At 44.8% G+C, this 16,493-nt stretch overlaps 1 protein-coding gene across 2 annotated transcripts in view; it reads right to left on the reverse strand.

Moving 5' to 3' along the window:
* PUSL1 (pseudouridine synthase like 1) overlaps positions 1 to 15,057 on the reverse strand; it is a 38,734-nt gene extending 23,677 nt beyond the window's left edge. Inside the window, exons 1-3 of one of the 2 annotated variants that reach the window (XM_013956066.2) lie at positions 14,851 to 15,057; positions 13,539 to 13,596; positions 5,247 to 5,434 (exon numbers count right to left, since the gene is read on the reverse strand). In XM_013956066.2, coding sequence (XP_013811520.1) covers positions 5,247 to 5,434; positions 13,539 to 13,596; positions 14,851 to 14,909 — 305 coding nt within the window. In that variant the 5' untranslated portion in view covers positions 14,910 to 15,057. The remainder of the gene's footprint in view (positions 1 to 5,246; positions 5,435 to 13,538; positions 13,597 to 14,850) is intronic. The other variant, XM_013956065.2, reaches the window with a different exon arrangement.
* Positions 15,058 to 16,493: the final 1,436 nt, after the last annotated feature.

Here is a 16,493-nt window from a genome sequence, read left to right on the forward strand (position 1 = left end):
CTCCCAATGCATGGTTTTCTCTGAAACATTTCTCCTTCCTTTGTCTTATTTACCCAGCCCAGGCTTTATTTCTGGTATGGCTGCTGTGGGCCCATAGTCAGATATGCAGTTAAAACCAATCAACAACCTCACACGAGCACAGATTGCTCAGGTCTTACAATGGTTGAGAAGACTAGACGCCTCTCTTCATCTAGTCCTGAGGCTGCTCATGTGTTAATCAACAGATACAAACCCAACACTTCTGAACTTTGCTGCCAATTCCCATGCTCAGTATGCCTTTCTTCTATGTTCTTCTTTTATGTTCAAGGATATGGGATCAGACTCTAACAGCAAGAGCAACAATAGCTTGAGGCCAACTAAATTTCACTGAACTAACTTTCCTTCTTTTCCCAAAAGGACAGTACTTACTGCCTTTAATACTATACAAAACACCAGCGGAGGGGTTTTCTTACAAATGTAAAATAGAGAGGTTTTCTTACAGAAAAGCAAAACACCTTCTACAGCTAAGAGAAAGTGTTACTCGGAAGGTTGTAATTCATTAAGATTTAATATTTCAAATGCTTTAACCATTCCTCATAAAAGATCCTTCTTCACAAAGGGTTAAGACATTTTTGATGCTGATTGTTTATTATGGGACTAATCAATCAAGATCTCATCAATCCTAGCTATGACTATGTAATGCTGAACAGCGGCAGGGTCACAACAGTACCTTTAGCTCTCTAGGACAACTTATTCCATCAAAGTTAGGCAACACAACCCACAGGTTACAAGTCTAAACTCAGGAGAAAGAGACTGAGATTCTGTAGCAAGTAACACATGGGAGAAAAGACTGGTAATTCCATTGGTACCTTCTGGCTGTAAAACTGGCTAGTTTTGACATGTAAATGACTGCTTTAGCCTTAAAGAAGGAAACCAAAACTATGACCTACTTCGTTTTGATCATGTTTCTTGTTCCTCCTAGGACATCCAGAAGGTGTTTGACTTCCAAGGTACATAGATTCTGACCTAGTTTTCAGTCTAAGCAAAAATAACCACCAAAACCTTACTTAAATCAAATTCCATTTCATAGGCTTTTCTTAAAATTGGCACAGCAGTCTGAAAATAAATCATCTTCCAGCTCCCCTACAAGGCAGCTGCGTTAGACTCTTTTCAGATATGTCAAAGAAGGTGAAAGCTGTCAAGGGACAGTACCTCACAGATGTTAAACACAGAAGTACAGCTGGCTTGTGAGACAGATATTTCCTTTGTGTTCTAGCCTCTCACTGCATAGCCAAATGGCAATCATAGGCATTACCAATCTGCCTGGCTGAATGGATAAACCAACAAAATTACAGAGATGTATTTGTTCTTCCCAGCAAAAGTGGTAATGCTAAAATGCTATCTTAAACATGAGTCTATGTTTTCCTTTGCATCCTTCACTTTCCCTTGTATCCTTCACTTTCCTTTGTATACTCTTTCAAAATCTCTCTTTGTTTTGCTGTGTCACAAAGCAGAGGAATGTAGCTGCTACTTTAAGAGGCCAGTGGAGGAACTGGATTTGATGGTGTAAGACAGTCAATCCCGTATTATCTTGCTAATGTTCAATCCTAGGTCTGGGATGCATGATCTGACTTGTTACTGAAGGTTGTCCATGAGCTGTGCAGTACCAGCAATGAAATCAGTATTTTCTTTTCTGTAAGATAGTCACCGTGAAACATTTGCTCTCAGAGAAAGACTCAACTAACTCTGGAAACTGCTAAAACACATTTTTGCAAATAAGGTGAAAGGGGAGAAAACTTTCCCTGACAATCATATTTCTGGGGATTGACTAATTCCTAATGGCAACCACATGCTACATCCAGCTCCAGCAGCATAACATTGGTGTCACAGTCCCCTTAGACTGAGCTCACCCCCTCCAAGACATCACAAGATGGTGTCTCAGAAGGCTAACACGGGGTGGGCAGCCAGAAGACACGATCAAAGGAGAAAAGTGGTGTGGCCTTTATGCTGGTCCCCAAAACCCTTTCTGAGAGTTGTCAAAGGAGCTGTAAATATCCACGGAAAAAGATCATTTAAAATAACAAGAGCAACAAAACAAATTATGTGCCTCTAGTAATTAGGCCTTTACAGTGCTCTCCTCACCTCTCTTTTCAGAGCTCAGGTTCCAAGGATTTTAGATACTCTTCCCCTTAACTCTCTGATGGCTCCCCTGGTGCTTGTTCGGAGGTGAAAGAATGCAGCTGGCTCTGAGACAGGTGCTGCAGATTCTTCTTCAATCACTGACTGAGTTGAGAGCCTCTAGACAAAAGATCCCACTGTACTTAAATGCAAAGCATCATTGTCATACAGCTCAAGAAACCCTGCAGGAAATCAGTGCAAAATCCAATCCTGAGACCATGAGAGCTACAGGCACCGAGCACTTCCAGAGAACAGGCATACAGAGGGTACCTAGGTGGGATCCTGGCCTCAATGTACCTTGTTAAGGTAGCAAATGTCAAGTCACCACTGTCAAACTTACCAGAAGCCTGGACAGATGTAACCATGATAGAAGTCTGTCTCTGTCTCACACACACTCATGAATACTAGCATAGGTGGAAATTTGTTCCCTGGTGCTACTGTGCCCTCCAGATATGACATAGCAGAACTCTGGAGGCAGAGGGTAGACACTAGTCCCTCCACCTAAAACTGCTCTTAGCACCGACATAGCACATGGTCTAGGGAATGGCCATTGGACCAGAAACTGATCCTTTCAGTCCATCTCTGATTGACACTGACTCAGTGTATAGCCTGGATTAAGTTGCAGCAGGTTCTGCTACACAACACAGCACTTACATTACCACAGATGAGCTGGTGCCAGAACAACAAACTAGTTACCCTGGTTCTCACACAATGTTAATGCAGATACTGTGCTTCTGCAACCTCAGCTAGAATCTGCCCAGCACTGCAGGTGTCACAGGCATGTCTGGAGCATGCTGGAATGTCTCACTCCCCAGTCGCTCCTGTGGATTAGCTGCCTACCTCTACTGCCAGCCAGAGGCAGGCAATCTGCTTCAGTGCTTCTAAAAACAGAGGCAGACACCTTCTGTCACTGAAACCCTTGGAGAATCCAACCCTGGGGGCCTAGTTCCCAGAGATGCTAAACACTCACCAGTGCAGTCAAAGCTAGAGAAGAGTCTGCTACCTGGGATTGCTTTCCTCAGGCTCCATCTTTTGCTTTTTCCATTTCAAAGCTGAAGAACAGAAGCAATTTCTTGGGAAGGGGAGGAATTGTTGAGGGGCTTGCATGCTTGCAATATGCTTTGGGAAAAATCAAAGCAGCTGATTAAATCTCAGACCAACACCTTCTGCAGGGCATGCTGCAGCTTCTCCCTACTGCTGCCTCACTCTTCACTTTATATAGCATGTGGAACATGCATGAAAGACCTCCTGGAAGAAAAGGAACACGATCATCCATCTCTCCCTCTTCCAGCCCCCAAACCATTTGAGTGCCTGCACATTTCACATTCAGTAATGAGTTCACTGATCCCCAGGTCCAAGAGAAGTGGAATCCTCCCTTGCAAAACCAAGGACGGATTCAAGTATGATGTCAGCCCTCAAATCCCAGGCTTTGCTGTGCTGGCATTCGGGTCAGGTCCTGCCTCACAAAGAGGAGATTAGAACATAAAGCAAACTGGGTGAAATGGTAACGGGGAGGGTGCTTCACAATAATGTTGCTATTCTTAATAACGATTCCTTCACTGGGGTTGAGAGAGATTTATTTTTTTGTCTTGGTCCCTCGCTCTGGCATGGGGTACTGACCTCCATAATCTTCCTTTTTGTTCAAGCCACCGGACATCAGAACAGATGCAGTAACATGAAATAGAGCAATAACCTGGTCCTCTGGGCAATTACTAATTGGCATCTTGCATCAAAGGTCTATCGCTCACCCAAATACTTCCTCTAAGTCACCTGTCTCTGAAGTGCTTTGACACACTCTTCATTAGGGTAGTACACAGCAAGTCAGGTCTTAGAGTGTCAAACACTCCATAAACAAAGATAGTTTGTGCCTTGAAGAGTTTGCAGTCTATGCAAGTAAGACAAAATAAGAGAAGAAAGAGCCGAGAGGAGCAAAACAGCTGCTGGCAAATAGCATGTTGATTCTATGATATTAGCACAGATTTGGCTTTTAGTCTAAAAACTTGCATATTTCATTCAATTTACACTTTAACCATGAAAAATGCACCTACTTCTGGGGCAGAACACAACAGCCATTTGACAGCTGGCACAGAAACTGCACAACAGTTTGGAAAGAAAAGCACTGAACGCTAAATTCAATCCACCCTTTGGAAAGACTGAAAATTCACAGGGCATAGAAATTGCTTATGTAATTGATGCAACTTCTTGACAAAAGCTGTTGGCTTAATGATATTTTTTCCAGCAGTAATAACTTTGAGGGTGAGCACTTAGACCTCAGTTTCACACAGGATAAGCCAATTCTGAGATTCTGTCAGAAAAAGAAATAACTCTAATAGAAAGAAAGAAGAAAAGAAAAGAAGAAGAATGGCAGCTGTTTTGTTCTCTGTAAGCTGTTAGACCAAGCTCCTCACTACACTAACATGCAGCTCTCTCTAGTTATTAATAGCTGGTTATGAGGAGGACTGTTTATCTGCCCCGCTGAGCAAAACATCCCATTTTGTTACAAAAATATTAAACTGGAGATTTTGATTTAACTTCTCTAAACCAGGTCAAGCGGTAGGCTTGGTCTAGCAGAGAAGGAAAGAGGCTGATGTCACAGGAAGGGAGGAGCGGACTGTTCTAACACCAAGTGTGATCTCATGTGTTTGTTCTTCATCTTTTTGCCTAGATACAGGATAGAGGCAATATTGCAGCCAAGCTTTTGTTAAGTGCTAATTCAGTAAGCAAAGAAAATTTGGGGGGATTTGGAATAAAGCAACACTGAAAGTTAACATGCTGATGCTCTGGCTCACGTGTGACATTAGCATCACCCAGTGGGACCAGTACTTAAATGGTGACCATTCTCTCACAATAATTCTTGTTTCAGTGGTGTCAGAACAGATGATCCCCTAACAACAAAAATGGTGGAACAACACTGCTCTTTAGCATGCAAGGGGACTGGTAGGAACAGAAAGACTCTTGTGTATGGAGGTGGTTTGCCAACACATTTAACAGAAGGAAATCTATCTTGTGGATGAAGATGGGAGATCACTGCTGCAGTTCCCCCTCCTCCAAGAACAAATCAAAAGATTTTGACTTGCTGCCCAACTCACCGGATTGGCTCAGACTTCAGGTGGTAATTGAGACTGTGGATGAGCTCTCTCTCATGAAAAGGTGGCTTTCCTGTTGCCCTCTGGATGTCGAGGTGAGCAGAGTTGCAGAGTGCATGGACACCAGTGTCTGTTCGGCTGGAGATGTGGAACTTGATGGGAACGACTGGTTTTAGGTTCTGTGCTGCCTTCTGCAAGCCAACGTAAGAAGGGATCATGAACAGGGGACTCGGGAGCTACCTAGGGCTCAATGCCCTTCTCCTTGCCAATCACATGCCTCCTTAATGTTCACATGGAGAAATAATTGTGAGTTTTACTATGGACTGCAGAGGGATGGAGAGGAGCCTGCTTGGGGGATTTCTCCTAGTCCCATTGGCTACTCACCCTTTGTCCCAGAATCATCTTAAAGAGAACATCCAAAATGCTGTGTGAGCCTCCTTACATATGTAAAATAAAGTAACATATATTTATCTCCCTGTCCTTTGCTTTATAACATCGGGTGAGTGGGCTAGAGGACAGAGAATTCCCCACTTGAACCCAGACACACCCCCTGCTGAAAACTGAATTCAGACTGCTTGTGCAGCAAGCAGAAACAGCCTAGTGCACACTCCTGAAAAGCAGCGGAACCCAAGCATTGCAGGGACAGAAATAGCACACAGGGATGTCCGAGTGACGTCACAGCCAAGAGGCCTGAAGGAGCTCAGGCTGCATCCTTTGTTCCCAGTGCCGGCCAGAACTGTATAAAATACTGCAGCTTACTGCTGCAGGCAGTTCTTTCCCATCCATAATGGCAGCAGGGTTACAGGGGCAGCGTGTTTCCATTAATTGTTAAGAGCAGAGGAGGAGCCAGGGGACCGACCAGAGGCACAGTAGCATAGCACTGATGTAACGCATTTCATCAGTCCCATGGAGAAATATAAAAGATCTGAGAATCAAGAAACAGCTCTCTTAAAAGACACTAGTAGTTGAAGAGCTGACACTGAGCCATCCCAGGAGATATAAACAACCATAGGACAAATACATGCTACCAGCAATCACAAGGTGGAATTTCCTTATATTCGCTACTTCCACAGTTGCATTAATACAGAACTTGGCTAATCCTCTTGAAAACAATGTTTTCTTCAGGACCTAGAGTTGCCTTAACATTGAGCTGATGCCTCACTCACACTAACAAGACTGCTGTCATAGCAAGACGGAAGCAAAAAATGACAAATATTATTTGTACAGTCACAGAGTTCAAGTTTATTGGAGTCAAAACAAGGTCCTAAATTACACTGCAGCTGGGATATACTTTAAAAACTAGTTAACAAATTATATTGCAACATACTGAAATTTACTATTCTTAACACAAGGGCAAGAAGAGTGATTTGAGATCCTTTCAGTTCTGCACATGAACTTAGGCAAGGGTTTGCTAGAGAATACACCTGTTCCCAGGGTTGTTGGATCCTTTTCCCAACTGTTCCCTCCCACAGGAGCTGGCTTTTACCCCCATCCTGCTTCTACCTTTCTATTCTGCCTACTAACAAAGGGCTAGAAAAACAACTGGGTGAACTATTACAGGATCCTTGCTGGGAAAGTAAGTAAAACCCTGCTAAATGAGTCATTAATACGATGTCCTCTAATTAAGATGACTGGAATGAGAGAGACAGAGAGAGAGAAGAAAGCTAACAGTTAATTAGATGCTATATATCTAAGGGTCAGTTTTGACCGGCCTAAGTTTAGCAAAGGCAGGGTGGGTTTTGGTAAGGGGCAAAGGTGAACACTGGTAGGTCAGAAACCTTGGTATCCCAAGAACTTGCTAATGCAATGTTGAAATCACAGTTGGTCTTTCATACAGTAAGGCTTTAAAGTAAGTTGCTGCAGCACTGCGAAATACAACTTTTACCTTTGTGAGGGCAGGCCCTTGGACACAAAATCCAATGTCATTTGTTAGGGTGTATGAGTGAAGCACACCTGAAACACTGAAAAATGAAACAAACTCCAGAAAACTAGATGAATGACTAGAAATCTCCTTCTCTATCCCATCTTCTCTCCTGAGTGGTGAACCCAGCAGCGGTCTTTATTAGATTTCAATTTGGTACCAAAAGTCAATAAAGTTTGAACGGCCGACTTGCAGATGCCTTCCAGACTCCCACTACTTAAGCAGACAGAATTCTGAGCTCTCAGAAACATACTGTTAAAAAGCACAGGGAGGCAAGGAAAAATGTAACCGAGCTGCAGGGGAAAGCCTGGGAAACAGAACACAAATGATCCTAGCCTTTTCCTCTTCCTAATTCTTCTGTTTGGAGCTCACATGTGGTTACAATTAGCAATGAAAATCTTTACTTATTACCCTTAGCAGAGAGAAGCAGACAGAAATTAAACATTTCTCTGCAGCAGACCTTGGCTTGTGCCTCAGTAATTTGTTTAAAGCAGAGGCTGCATTTTAAGAGTAAAGTTTCTGCAAAGATGTATTTGGGTTTTGCAGGCTCCTCTCTTCCCCCACCCCTTCTTCCCCCTCCTTTGTCACCAGGCAGAGAACAGTCAGTGGGAACACAGCTGAAGCAGGGTAGAGGGAGAGAGAACAGGACAGTACATGGAAAACATCCTCCTTTCTTGTTATGGGCTTGGAGAAGTTTGGATGCAGTGCTCCGCTCCTTTGGATCCTCACACTGCATCCCATTTCAAGCACTGCATCTGAACTAAGCTGGATAGTCAGAACATTGAAAAGTTTGGATCTCTTCCCCTCTGCCAGGGAGGAGGTAAGCCTTTTTGAGAGCAGGCTGGAAAGGAAGAGAGGACTACAGGCTCCCAGGTGAATCTGGTTGTGTCTTACACTTAGGTCAACCAATGAATCCACAAAGGTGCAGCTTACTGACAGCTACAACTAAAAGGTATTTTCACAACTGCCCTTCTCCAGCACAACTCTCCCAGGCACAACTCTTTGGAAAGACAACTGAAGGATATATGTGCTGGGCATTCAAGGAGGAACATAACCACCACTGCTACCACTGAATCTCAGCTTGTGAAAGCTATTTTTCCTCCAGCCTAAGAGCCATGCAGTTGATAACAGACTCCACAACCAACTGCTGTCTCCAGTTTCAATATTTAATACTTCATTTGATACTTCATTTAAAGCCCATCTTAATTAATCTCCTTACAGAGAGAATTTTGAACTGCTGAACTTGTTTACAGGTGATACACAAGTGACTCCTTCACCTATGCAAACGTCTCATCCCTGTACTATCCAGATGTCCTTTGAGCCTACAGGTAGCTGGCAGTTTTCCTCATCTTGTTCCTGTATGCTCCAATCTATTAATATTACCCACAACAAATTACGAAAAAGATGCATCATTTATTTTTTAGTAATTGCTTGTGTTGCAACCATTTTTTTCCTCCCCTTTCAGGAAAAAGCCTGATAAAATAATCATACGTTGCTTTTGCACAATGCCTTTCATCTGAGGAACTCAAAAGGCTTTACTGCTATTGATTCAGATCCCCATGCAATCCTGCTGGGTATCACCTATGGATTCCAATGGGGAAAAGTGAGGCAGAAGTTAAGCAATTCACCTCTGGGCAGTCAGCTAAAAAGTAGTAGAGGAAATACAGAAGTCAGGGAGTTGGGTTCTCTTTCTCAGGTGTTCTCAGAGTTCACAGGTCTCGGCTCCCTTCTTTAAGCCACACAGCATACAAATGTTCTTCTCTTTAGCAGGTGTTCAGTTACAAACACTGAAATCTTAGGTTGGCATCTGCTGGAGGTGCTTCACTGAGTCAGATCTCATCCCTTTTAATTTTGCCTTTTCTTCCTGAGTCAGTCTTTCCAGACCACTGTATTTCCGGGCAGCAACATGCATCCCAGGATGCCACTTTATACTTCTAATCCCCTGCATACCAGCAAAAATAGGAGAAAGTATTACTTGTGTTTAGTAGGTCTGTTCTGTTAACAGATTTTGTTCACTAAGCACTTCCATATTTTGAATCATACTGAAATTTCCATTGTTACATGTCAAAATGATATGGATCCACATTCCAGATTGTTATTATTACTCACAGCTCTGTTCTCTTCTCACTCTGCACAAATGTTGGAGAGGCAGGATGAAGAAGAGGTCCATTATTGTATACTGGCCATGGCTGGAAAGCAAAAGTTCATCTACTTCTCTCCCTGAAGGCTAAATAAAAGCTGCTCAAGATGCTCAGCCATAGAAGACCTTTCTAAAGCATCTGTGAACCCACCAAAGGAACCTTTCGAATCAACTGTGGATGGATACATTCAAGAGAAAAATTGCATTAGGAACATTTTGAAAAAATTAGCATCTGTTGTTGCCCTTTCACAGTAGCTGGAATGCTTACTGGTTTTGTCAGTGGAAGACATCACACTGATGTTAGTTGCACAGACACAAGGGATTGCATTGCACTGCACTGCATTGCTAGGGATATTGCATGATTTAGAAGTTGCTGTGTTCTAATAAATAATCATCAGCAAGCTTCTGGTTGCAAGTCAGAACAGCCCCACTGTGCATAGATTAATGGCTGCTATATTGACTGAAACTAAGTAAGAATCACTCAGTTTTAGTGAAACAGATAAAAGCTGTAGTGAAAGTCAGGAAGAAAAAGCTAAGAAAGTGTCTTTTGTTGGAAGAAATGGTCCTGAAGCAATCTGCCATGCCCTGGAAGTATTGTCCAAAGTAAACAGAGATTGCAGATGACTGTTCCCTGGGTCCATTTTCATTTCTTTCTTCCTTATTTCTTGGGGTGACAGTTTTTTCCAATGCTGCCTAGCATAGTATAGAGCTTGTCTGTGTTCTCCTCCTCCTTCTCTCCTCCCCTACTCTCCATTTTTCTTTCTTGGGGAATAATATCCGGACTTAGCATAAAGCCGCTGGCCAAAGCAGAACTTTGTGTGGGGAAGATTAGTTTTGGGCAGCATTCACCAGCACAATGGAAAGCAGCACACTCGGGAGATGATTGAAACCAATCATGAAAGGGAGCTTAATTCTGCAAATCCTGGCAGTCCTCACATATGGTGCCTGTTAGCACAAGTAACAGCTACTCACTTGAGCAAAAGGTGCCACACAGGAGATTTTCCTTTACAGTAGGGGCATTTTTAAGAATTGAGACTTGATCATTACACCCTGCACGTTGTAAATTTCCACAACGAATTGGATGGAGCCAAGTCACAGGACTCAAACTTCGACAACTGGGGAAGCAAGGTCTGGAATTTTGGTTTGAAACCACCGCTAGCAAGCTGGAGTTCCAAGTATTTCAAGACAAATATGCTCTCCTCCAAGAAAGAAAATAAACTTTATCTGCAAAGCTCAACCCTCTCAAAGACATATTAAAAGATCCCTCAAATATATAGATTTGCCACAGAATCAACACCAACATGTTGATCAACATCAACAACTTTCCATTTCCTCCAGACAATCCTCATTAACCAGGGCTCTGTTACACAGCAGTACTCAGGACTACAAAACCATCCCTGTTCCATATGGTATGTACGTTTAAGGTGACAAAGGGTTACAGCCCTCCTGCTCAGCCACAGTTCAGCATCCTACCTTATCACATAGAGGGCTGCAGTGCATACTCACAAACCAGTCCATTACACTTTCAATGACACCAGTTGTCGAAACACAAGGTCTACATCTCACAGTTCATTTGCTCACTTGTAACTGCAACCAAATGCCAGAATGTATTCTGAATGGAATAAGGAGCTCATTACGGATATAATCTTGCCCTTCCCTTCAGTTGCCTTCCTGGCTTTGGAAATGAGTGTTCTGAAGTTCAAGGCTGCACAAAAATGAAGGAAGGAAGATAAATTCCTCAGGCCCCAGAAGTTTTCTATTAAAATCGCTTTAAGACATCCCACGTGGTTCTAATAGACACAGCCCTGTGCAGCAGTGCCCAGCATCAATCCCACCACATGAAAGCAAAGCACATATCCCATAACTGGCCAGCATGCAGCTGGGAGGATCAAAATGCTGATACTGTGAAAAGACAACACCGAATAAGTTTATCTTTTTCTGTTTTTCCTTCTTCTTTTCCCCTTTAATCACCCATCCTACCTATTAACTTGTTAAAACAAAGTTACTTGGACGATGCAAAACAACTGCTGGTCTCACCCAAAGTCCAGTGTCTGGGGTTGAGACATGGAATGGTTTAGAGGATTAGATAAATAAGACAGAAAGTCCTTTGGGGCTCCTCTTTCAATGCACAACATTTATAGCTTTCTCTGCAACGGTCTCAGGCAAGGAGCAATACAAATACATGCTGAGAACTCCTATTCAAAGTGTAATTCATAACACTTTCCTTCCACAGACTTAGCAAGAGAATGCAAGAACTACCACCCTCATTCAGAAAACCGAGGCACAGCAGAGAAACATCTTGCCCATGGTCACAGAGTGGCTAGGTAGGCGAGCAAGTCTCCTGCTCCCAGACCAGTTCTTCAACAACTCTGCTCCTTCCCAACACTGGGATTGCAGCTAATGAAGGCACAGTACAGACTGTCACAAACACATGGAAGGCACATCGTCTTCAAACTGCTACAGTTAGTGACCTCAGGCTAGAGAGTCTGACTGATAATGAGAAATAAATAACGAAAAGGGTGGTTATTAATACACAGCTATGGTCTGACTTGCCCCAAACATGACCTGGGCAATAGCACGGCAAGGACTAATTAAAGACTAATGTCTTTCACATCAGATCTTCACCGAAATCACTGACCAAAAGGCCCTTTGCTCTCTCTATTCCCTCCATTTCAGACTTGTTCCTCTCCCAATGCTGCCATTTTCTCTGAGAGTGAAGAGACCCTGCTCTGTTAAAATTAAAACATACAACTTTTCAGGAAAGAAGCTGCCATGTGGGTCACCAGTTCAGAGCTTCTGAACAGAGAGTACAGCCTCCTCCCAAACTGTACTCACAGTGTATCCTGCAGCATTAGTTCTCTGTGAGCATCTCCCCTCACACAGCCTCCTGGAAAGAGTGACAGCAGGCTAGTCCTACCACGCTACCTTGGAGGTGTGTGCTTCAACCCTGCAAGTGATGACAGCAAAATGGGGAAGATGCTCAGAGGCACCAATGATCAGAGCCAAGAAAGCATCCTGACTGGACACAATAAAACATATGGTTTAATCTCTGTCTCCAGCCACTAAAAACCCAGCCCTGAAAAAGCACCAGAAGATAATCCCTCTGCAAATAATGCCTATGAGAAAATATTTCTGTGGCTGCAAAAATGATGCAACTGGAAAGAAGTCAAGTGATGCCTGTCTGGATACCACAACCAGCGTCAGCACAAGGTATCTAGACTTTAACCTCTCCAACAATTTCTTAAGCTTCATTTCAAACTATATAATATTTCTATGGCAAGAGAGAAAAAATAATGCAACTTCCTTTTGATTCCTGCTCTGCACAGGAACATGGGATTCACCAGCACTGCTCAGATAAACGCAGCTCAGCAGCAGTCTGCAATTAAACTAGCATTGGGTTCCTCAAACATCCAGATGTGTTGAGTGTTCACCCTATGCGAGTTCACCAGCATTCACCCTATTCACCAGCTTTCTACTTGCTGACGTAACATTAGGTCTTTTACACTCTTATTGCATGCTCATTCCAAGCCCAAACAGCACTTGTTGCTGAAAGCCATTCTCACATTCTGGGAAACCCCTGGGAGCAACACAGAAACAACAGTGATAGATCACAGAATCAGATCGTTTTGGAGCACATTAGAAGGATTCCAGAAGAATGGTAAATTATTTTTTTTTCTTTGGAACAACAGATATCCTACCATGTGTTTTTCTATGTCCGAAAACATCTACCAGAGGCATCCCCTCCTGGAATTAAGTAGTGTCCCATTTCTAGATCTAGATAGGACTTAGACATGAACTAAAAGCAGAGCAGTCCAGGCTGTTCAGGACTGAGGCAGTTCTAAGAATGCATGGAAGCAAAACCTCAAGTGCTAGAGAAGCTTACATGCTTAAATACCTTCAAGTGGGCCAGCAACTAAGCAGGGGCTCTGAGAATAATAGTTCTGGAGTTGCATGCCTCAGTTTCAAGGAAATCCCATTGAAGGGTTCAGGTGTTTTTCAGGATCAGGATCTTAATCTCTCTTACTTTACCCTGACCTATTTCTCCCACCTGCATACTGACATCATTTCTAAAGCACTTTGACACTCAGAAAAAAAGACATTTGTATAGCGCTAAACATTGTAATATTCAAAACAATCAGTGTAATAAAAATATGTATCCCTGATAATTACTGCAGTTCAATAATGTGATTTTAGAAATTTCACTTTAATGACAAAATAATCAGCAAGGACCTACCTCCATATAATTCTGGACTCCAACCACTGACTGATCAGCTGAAGTCTCCATGACCCCACTGCAGAGAAAAGCAAATACAATAGTTATTGACAAGTGTCAAGACCCTCCATGTTCTGCTCAAGGGCTGGACACACTGTCCACCAACACATCCAAAAGTTAATATGGAATAGTCTTAATCAAACTGCTTGCTACTGAGTGACATGGATCTTTTTACACAACTTGCAGGGATCAAACACTTTGAGGAATGGACAGGAAAATAAATGCAGTGGGTAGCATGCAAGAAAGGAGCCTGGAAATATAAAACATCCTCCCAGTGCTACTTCCTGTATTAGCCCTTCAAATGGAGGTTGATGTGTTGGGATGACGAGGCACACAAATTACACTAGAGAAGAGTTTTCAGGTTAAACTTTTTCAGGGTGAGGAGCTGGATGTCAGTTGTAGGACCTTTTCTTGCAGGCCCTGTGGGTGTGGTGGTGGGGCTCACAGGCTGTGCAGAGACACAGTTTGTGATAAGCTTCCTTCTACATTCCAGAAGTCACAGCCATTCACAAAAGGTGCTGGAGTGCAGAGGTATGTCCTGAGGCCAAATCTGATCTATCTGCAACCACCCTGGGTAATTTAGGCCAGTACTCACAATCAAATGAACTGCGTACAGCAAAAAAAGCATGGTTTTTGGCATGTGATGGTATTTTTCTGTACAGTCCCCATGTAGCGAGACACAATTCCATCAGCTGGGGCTCCACAAGTTCTCCGACACTCTCTCTTTTATGTATAAAAGCATAACTAGATATGTGGGATGCTTAAGGTCTGAGGAGACCCAGTCTCAGCTGTCCTCCTGCAGGACTCAGAGCCCGTGGATCACTGCATGTGCATCTTGAGCACTGCAGGCATCCAACTCATCCAGAACCAGCCACACAACTGGGCCTCCGATGAAACACCACCAGTGCACAAAAACTAATTACTTTCACTTCCACCAGCCTCAAAACACACATTTGCCTTCTTTTCTGTGCTTTGATGTTTTCTTTTCGCCCATTTTCTGCATTTCTTATCCAAACCATCTTCTTTCTAATGTGTCTATGCAGCAGTAGAAAACATAGTCCAACTCCCTGTCTGTGCTCATCTACTTAGCAACAGTGATTTGTCACTCACCACAAATTTTGCACTGACCATTTTCTTCCTCAAATACCTCTTTGTAGTTTTCCTAGCAGCCGTGGCCACCCCCAGGACATTAACAAGCACTGCACACCACTGATTTCAGAGGAGCCGTTTTACTTCCACCACACAGGGCTAACAACACAGCAAACGCACCTACCTATATTTGCTGCCAAAGTACTGAAAGAAAATTAAGTATCGGGTTTTTGGAGAAACCATGTTTGCTGCCTGTGGCGCTAAGGGAGACGCTCGAGTTCCGGCGCGGCGCGCTCCGCTCCCTACCGCAGTGCTGGCGGCGGGGGCCGCCGGCCGCCAGCGAGGACGGCGGGCGGCCTCCGCGGCCGAGCTCTGCAGGGTCGCGCCGCCCACCCCGGCGGCTGCCCCCGGGCGGCCCGCCCAGCACGGCCTGCTTCCGCCGCCGCGCCGCGTGGGCGAGCGGCCGCCAAGGGCCGGGCCGGGCCGCGTCGGGCCGGGCCGGGGCCTAGCGCGGGGCGGCGGCGGCTCCGGCCTTGGGGAGCGGAGCGAAGTTCCGCCGCTGCTGGAGCCGAGCGCCGTGCGAAGGGGGGCCGCGGCCTGGCCGCCACGCCGCCGGCGGGCAGAGCCCCCGCGGCGGAGGCGGGCTCGTGTCGGCCGAGCAGCGGAGAGACGGAAACGCCCTGAGCCGGGGCCGGAGCGGGAAAGGGGCCCGCCGCGGCCTTGCCGGCGGCCCGGGGGCAGCTGCGGCGCCTCCCCGCGGCGGGGCGCGGCGGCCTCCGCGCCGTTTTCGGGGTCCCGGCGGGAAGGGCTCCGCGGCGCTGTTCGGTCGGGCGACGCGGAGCGACAGGCGGTAGCGCTGCGTGCGTGCCTGTCCCCGACAAAGCCGAGACGGAGGAGGCGCAAGCGCCCGACGCCCTTCTCCCCTGACGCGTTTCGGCTGTGGAGGGCAGTCACGGGGCTCTGCACCTCCTTTGCCCTGGCTGCTGTGGTGCCTCACTTCTGTTGCATGGAGGTCTTTATTCTCCATGGAGGGAAACTGAGGCATTGAGTGGCTTACTGGAGGTCACCTAGCCAGTGACAGTGTAGGGAATAAACCCCTCTTCTCTGGAACCCTGTGCTTTATCTTCTCAGCTGCTTTTACCTGAAGTTTCACTGCAGAAAACTGTCTTTTTGTAAGTGCTTTTATTTGCCTTATCATTTGCCATTAGAAATGTTCTGAGAAGGGCCTTTTGTTTTTCTCAATTACTAACGTACATTGGTCCCTTAGGGCTAATTCTAGCACAGTTCTGGGGGCTTCGGTTGCCCCACAAATCAAATAAGCATGTCAAAAAACTAAGGCTCTGATGTCAAAAAACTAAGGCGCTGAATGCCAGCGCAGGAATTTAACTCCCATAGAAAAAAAGGCGGGGAGAGGAAGGGGGGGTTATGCTGCAAGAAGTTTACAGGCCCAGTGGTGAACGGTCCTGGATATACTCCTTTCCTGCAGCAGGGTTACGTGTGGGTTTGGGATCCATGGCTCAAGAGCTCTGATGTTGCAAGGCTGCGGAAAATCTACCCCTATGAAATTGATCCTGACTCTGCCAGAACCCTTGCCCAAAATCCCCACAAAAATCAACACAGGCATTTCAGGCAAGCCTGCATTCATCTATTTCAGCCTGCCTAAGAAAAGATGTGTCCAGGCTGCCACTTTTTGAGGGTTAATAATAGCAGCAGTGACAAAAATAAGCTAAGATGGTGATAATAAACAAAGACTGCAGATGTTCTTCATGACTATGTTTTGTATTTTTAAATCTTTATTCATGTTTCTAAAATACTGAACTATAATAT

The sequence above is a fragment of the Apteryx mantelli genome, chromosome 26, assembly GCF_036417845.1.
Source record: "Apteryx mantelli isolate bAptMan1 chromosome 26, bAptMan1.hap1, whole genome shotgun sequence".
NCBI classification, from domain to species: Eukaryota; Metazoa; Chordata; class Aves; order Apterygiformes; family Apterygidae; genus Apteryx; species Apteryx mantelli.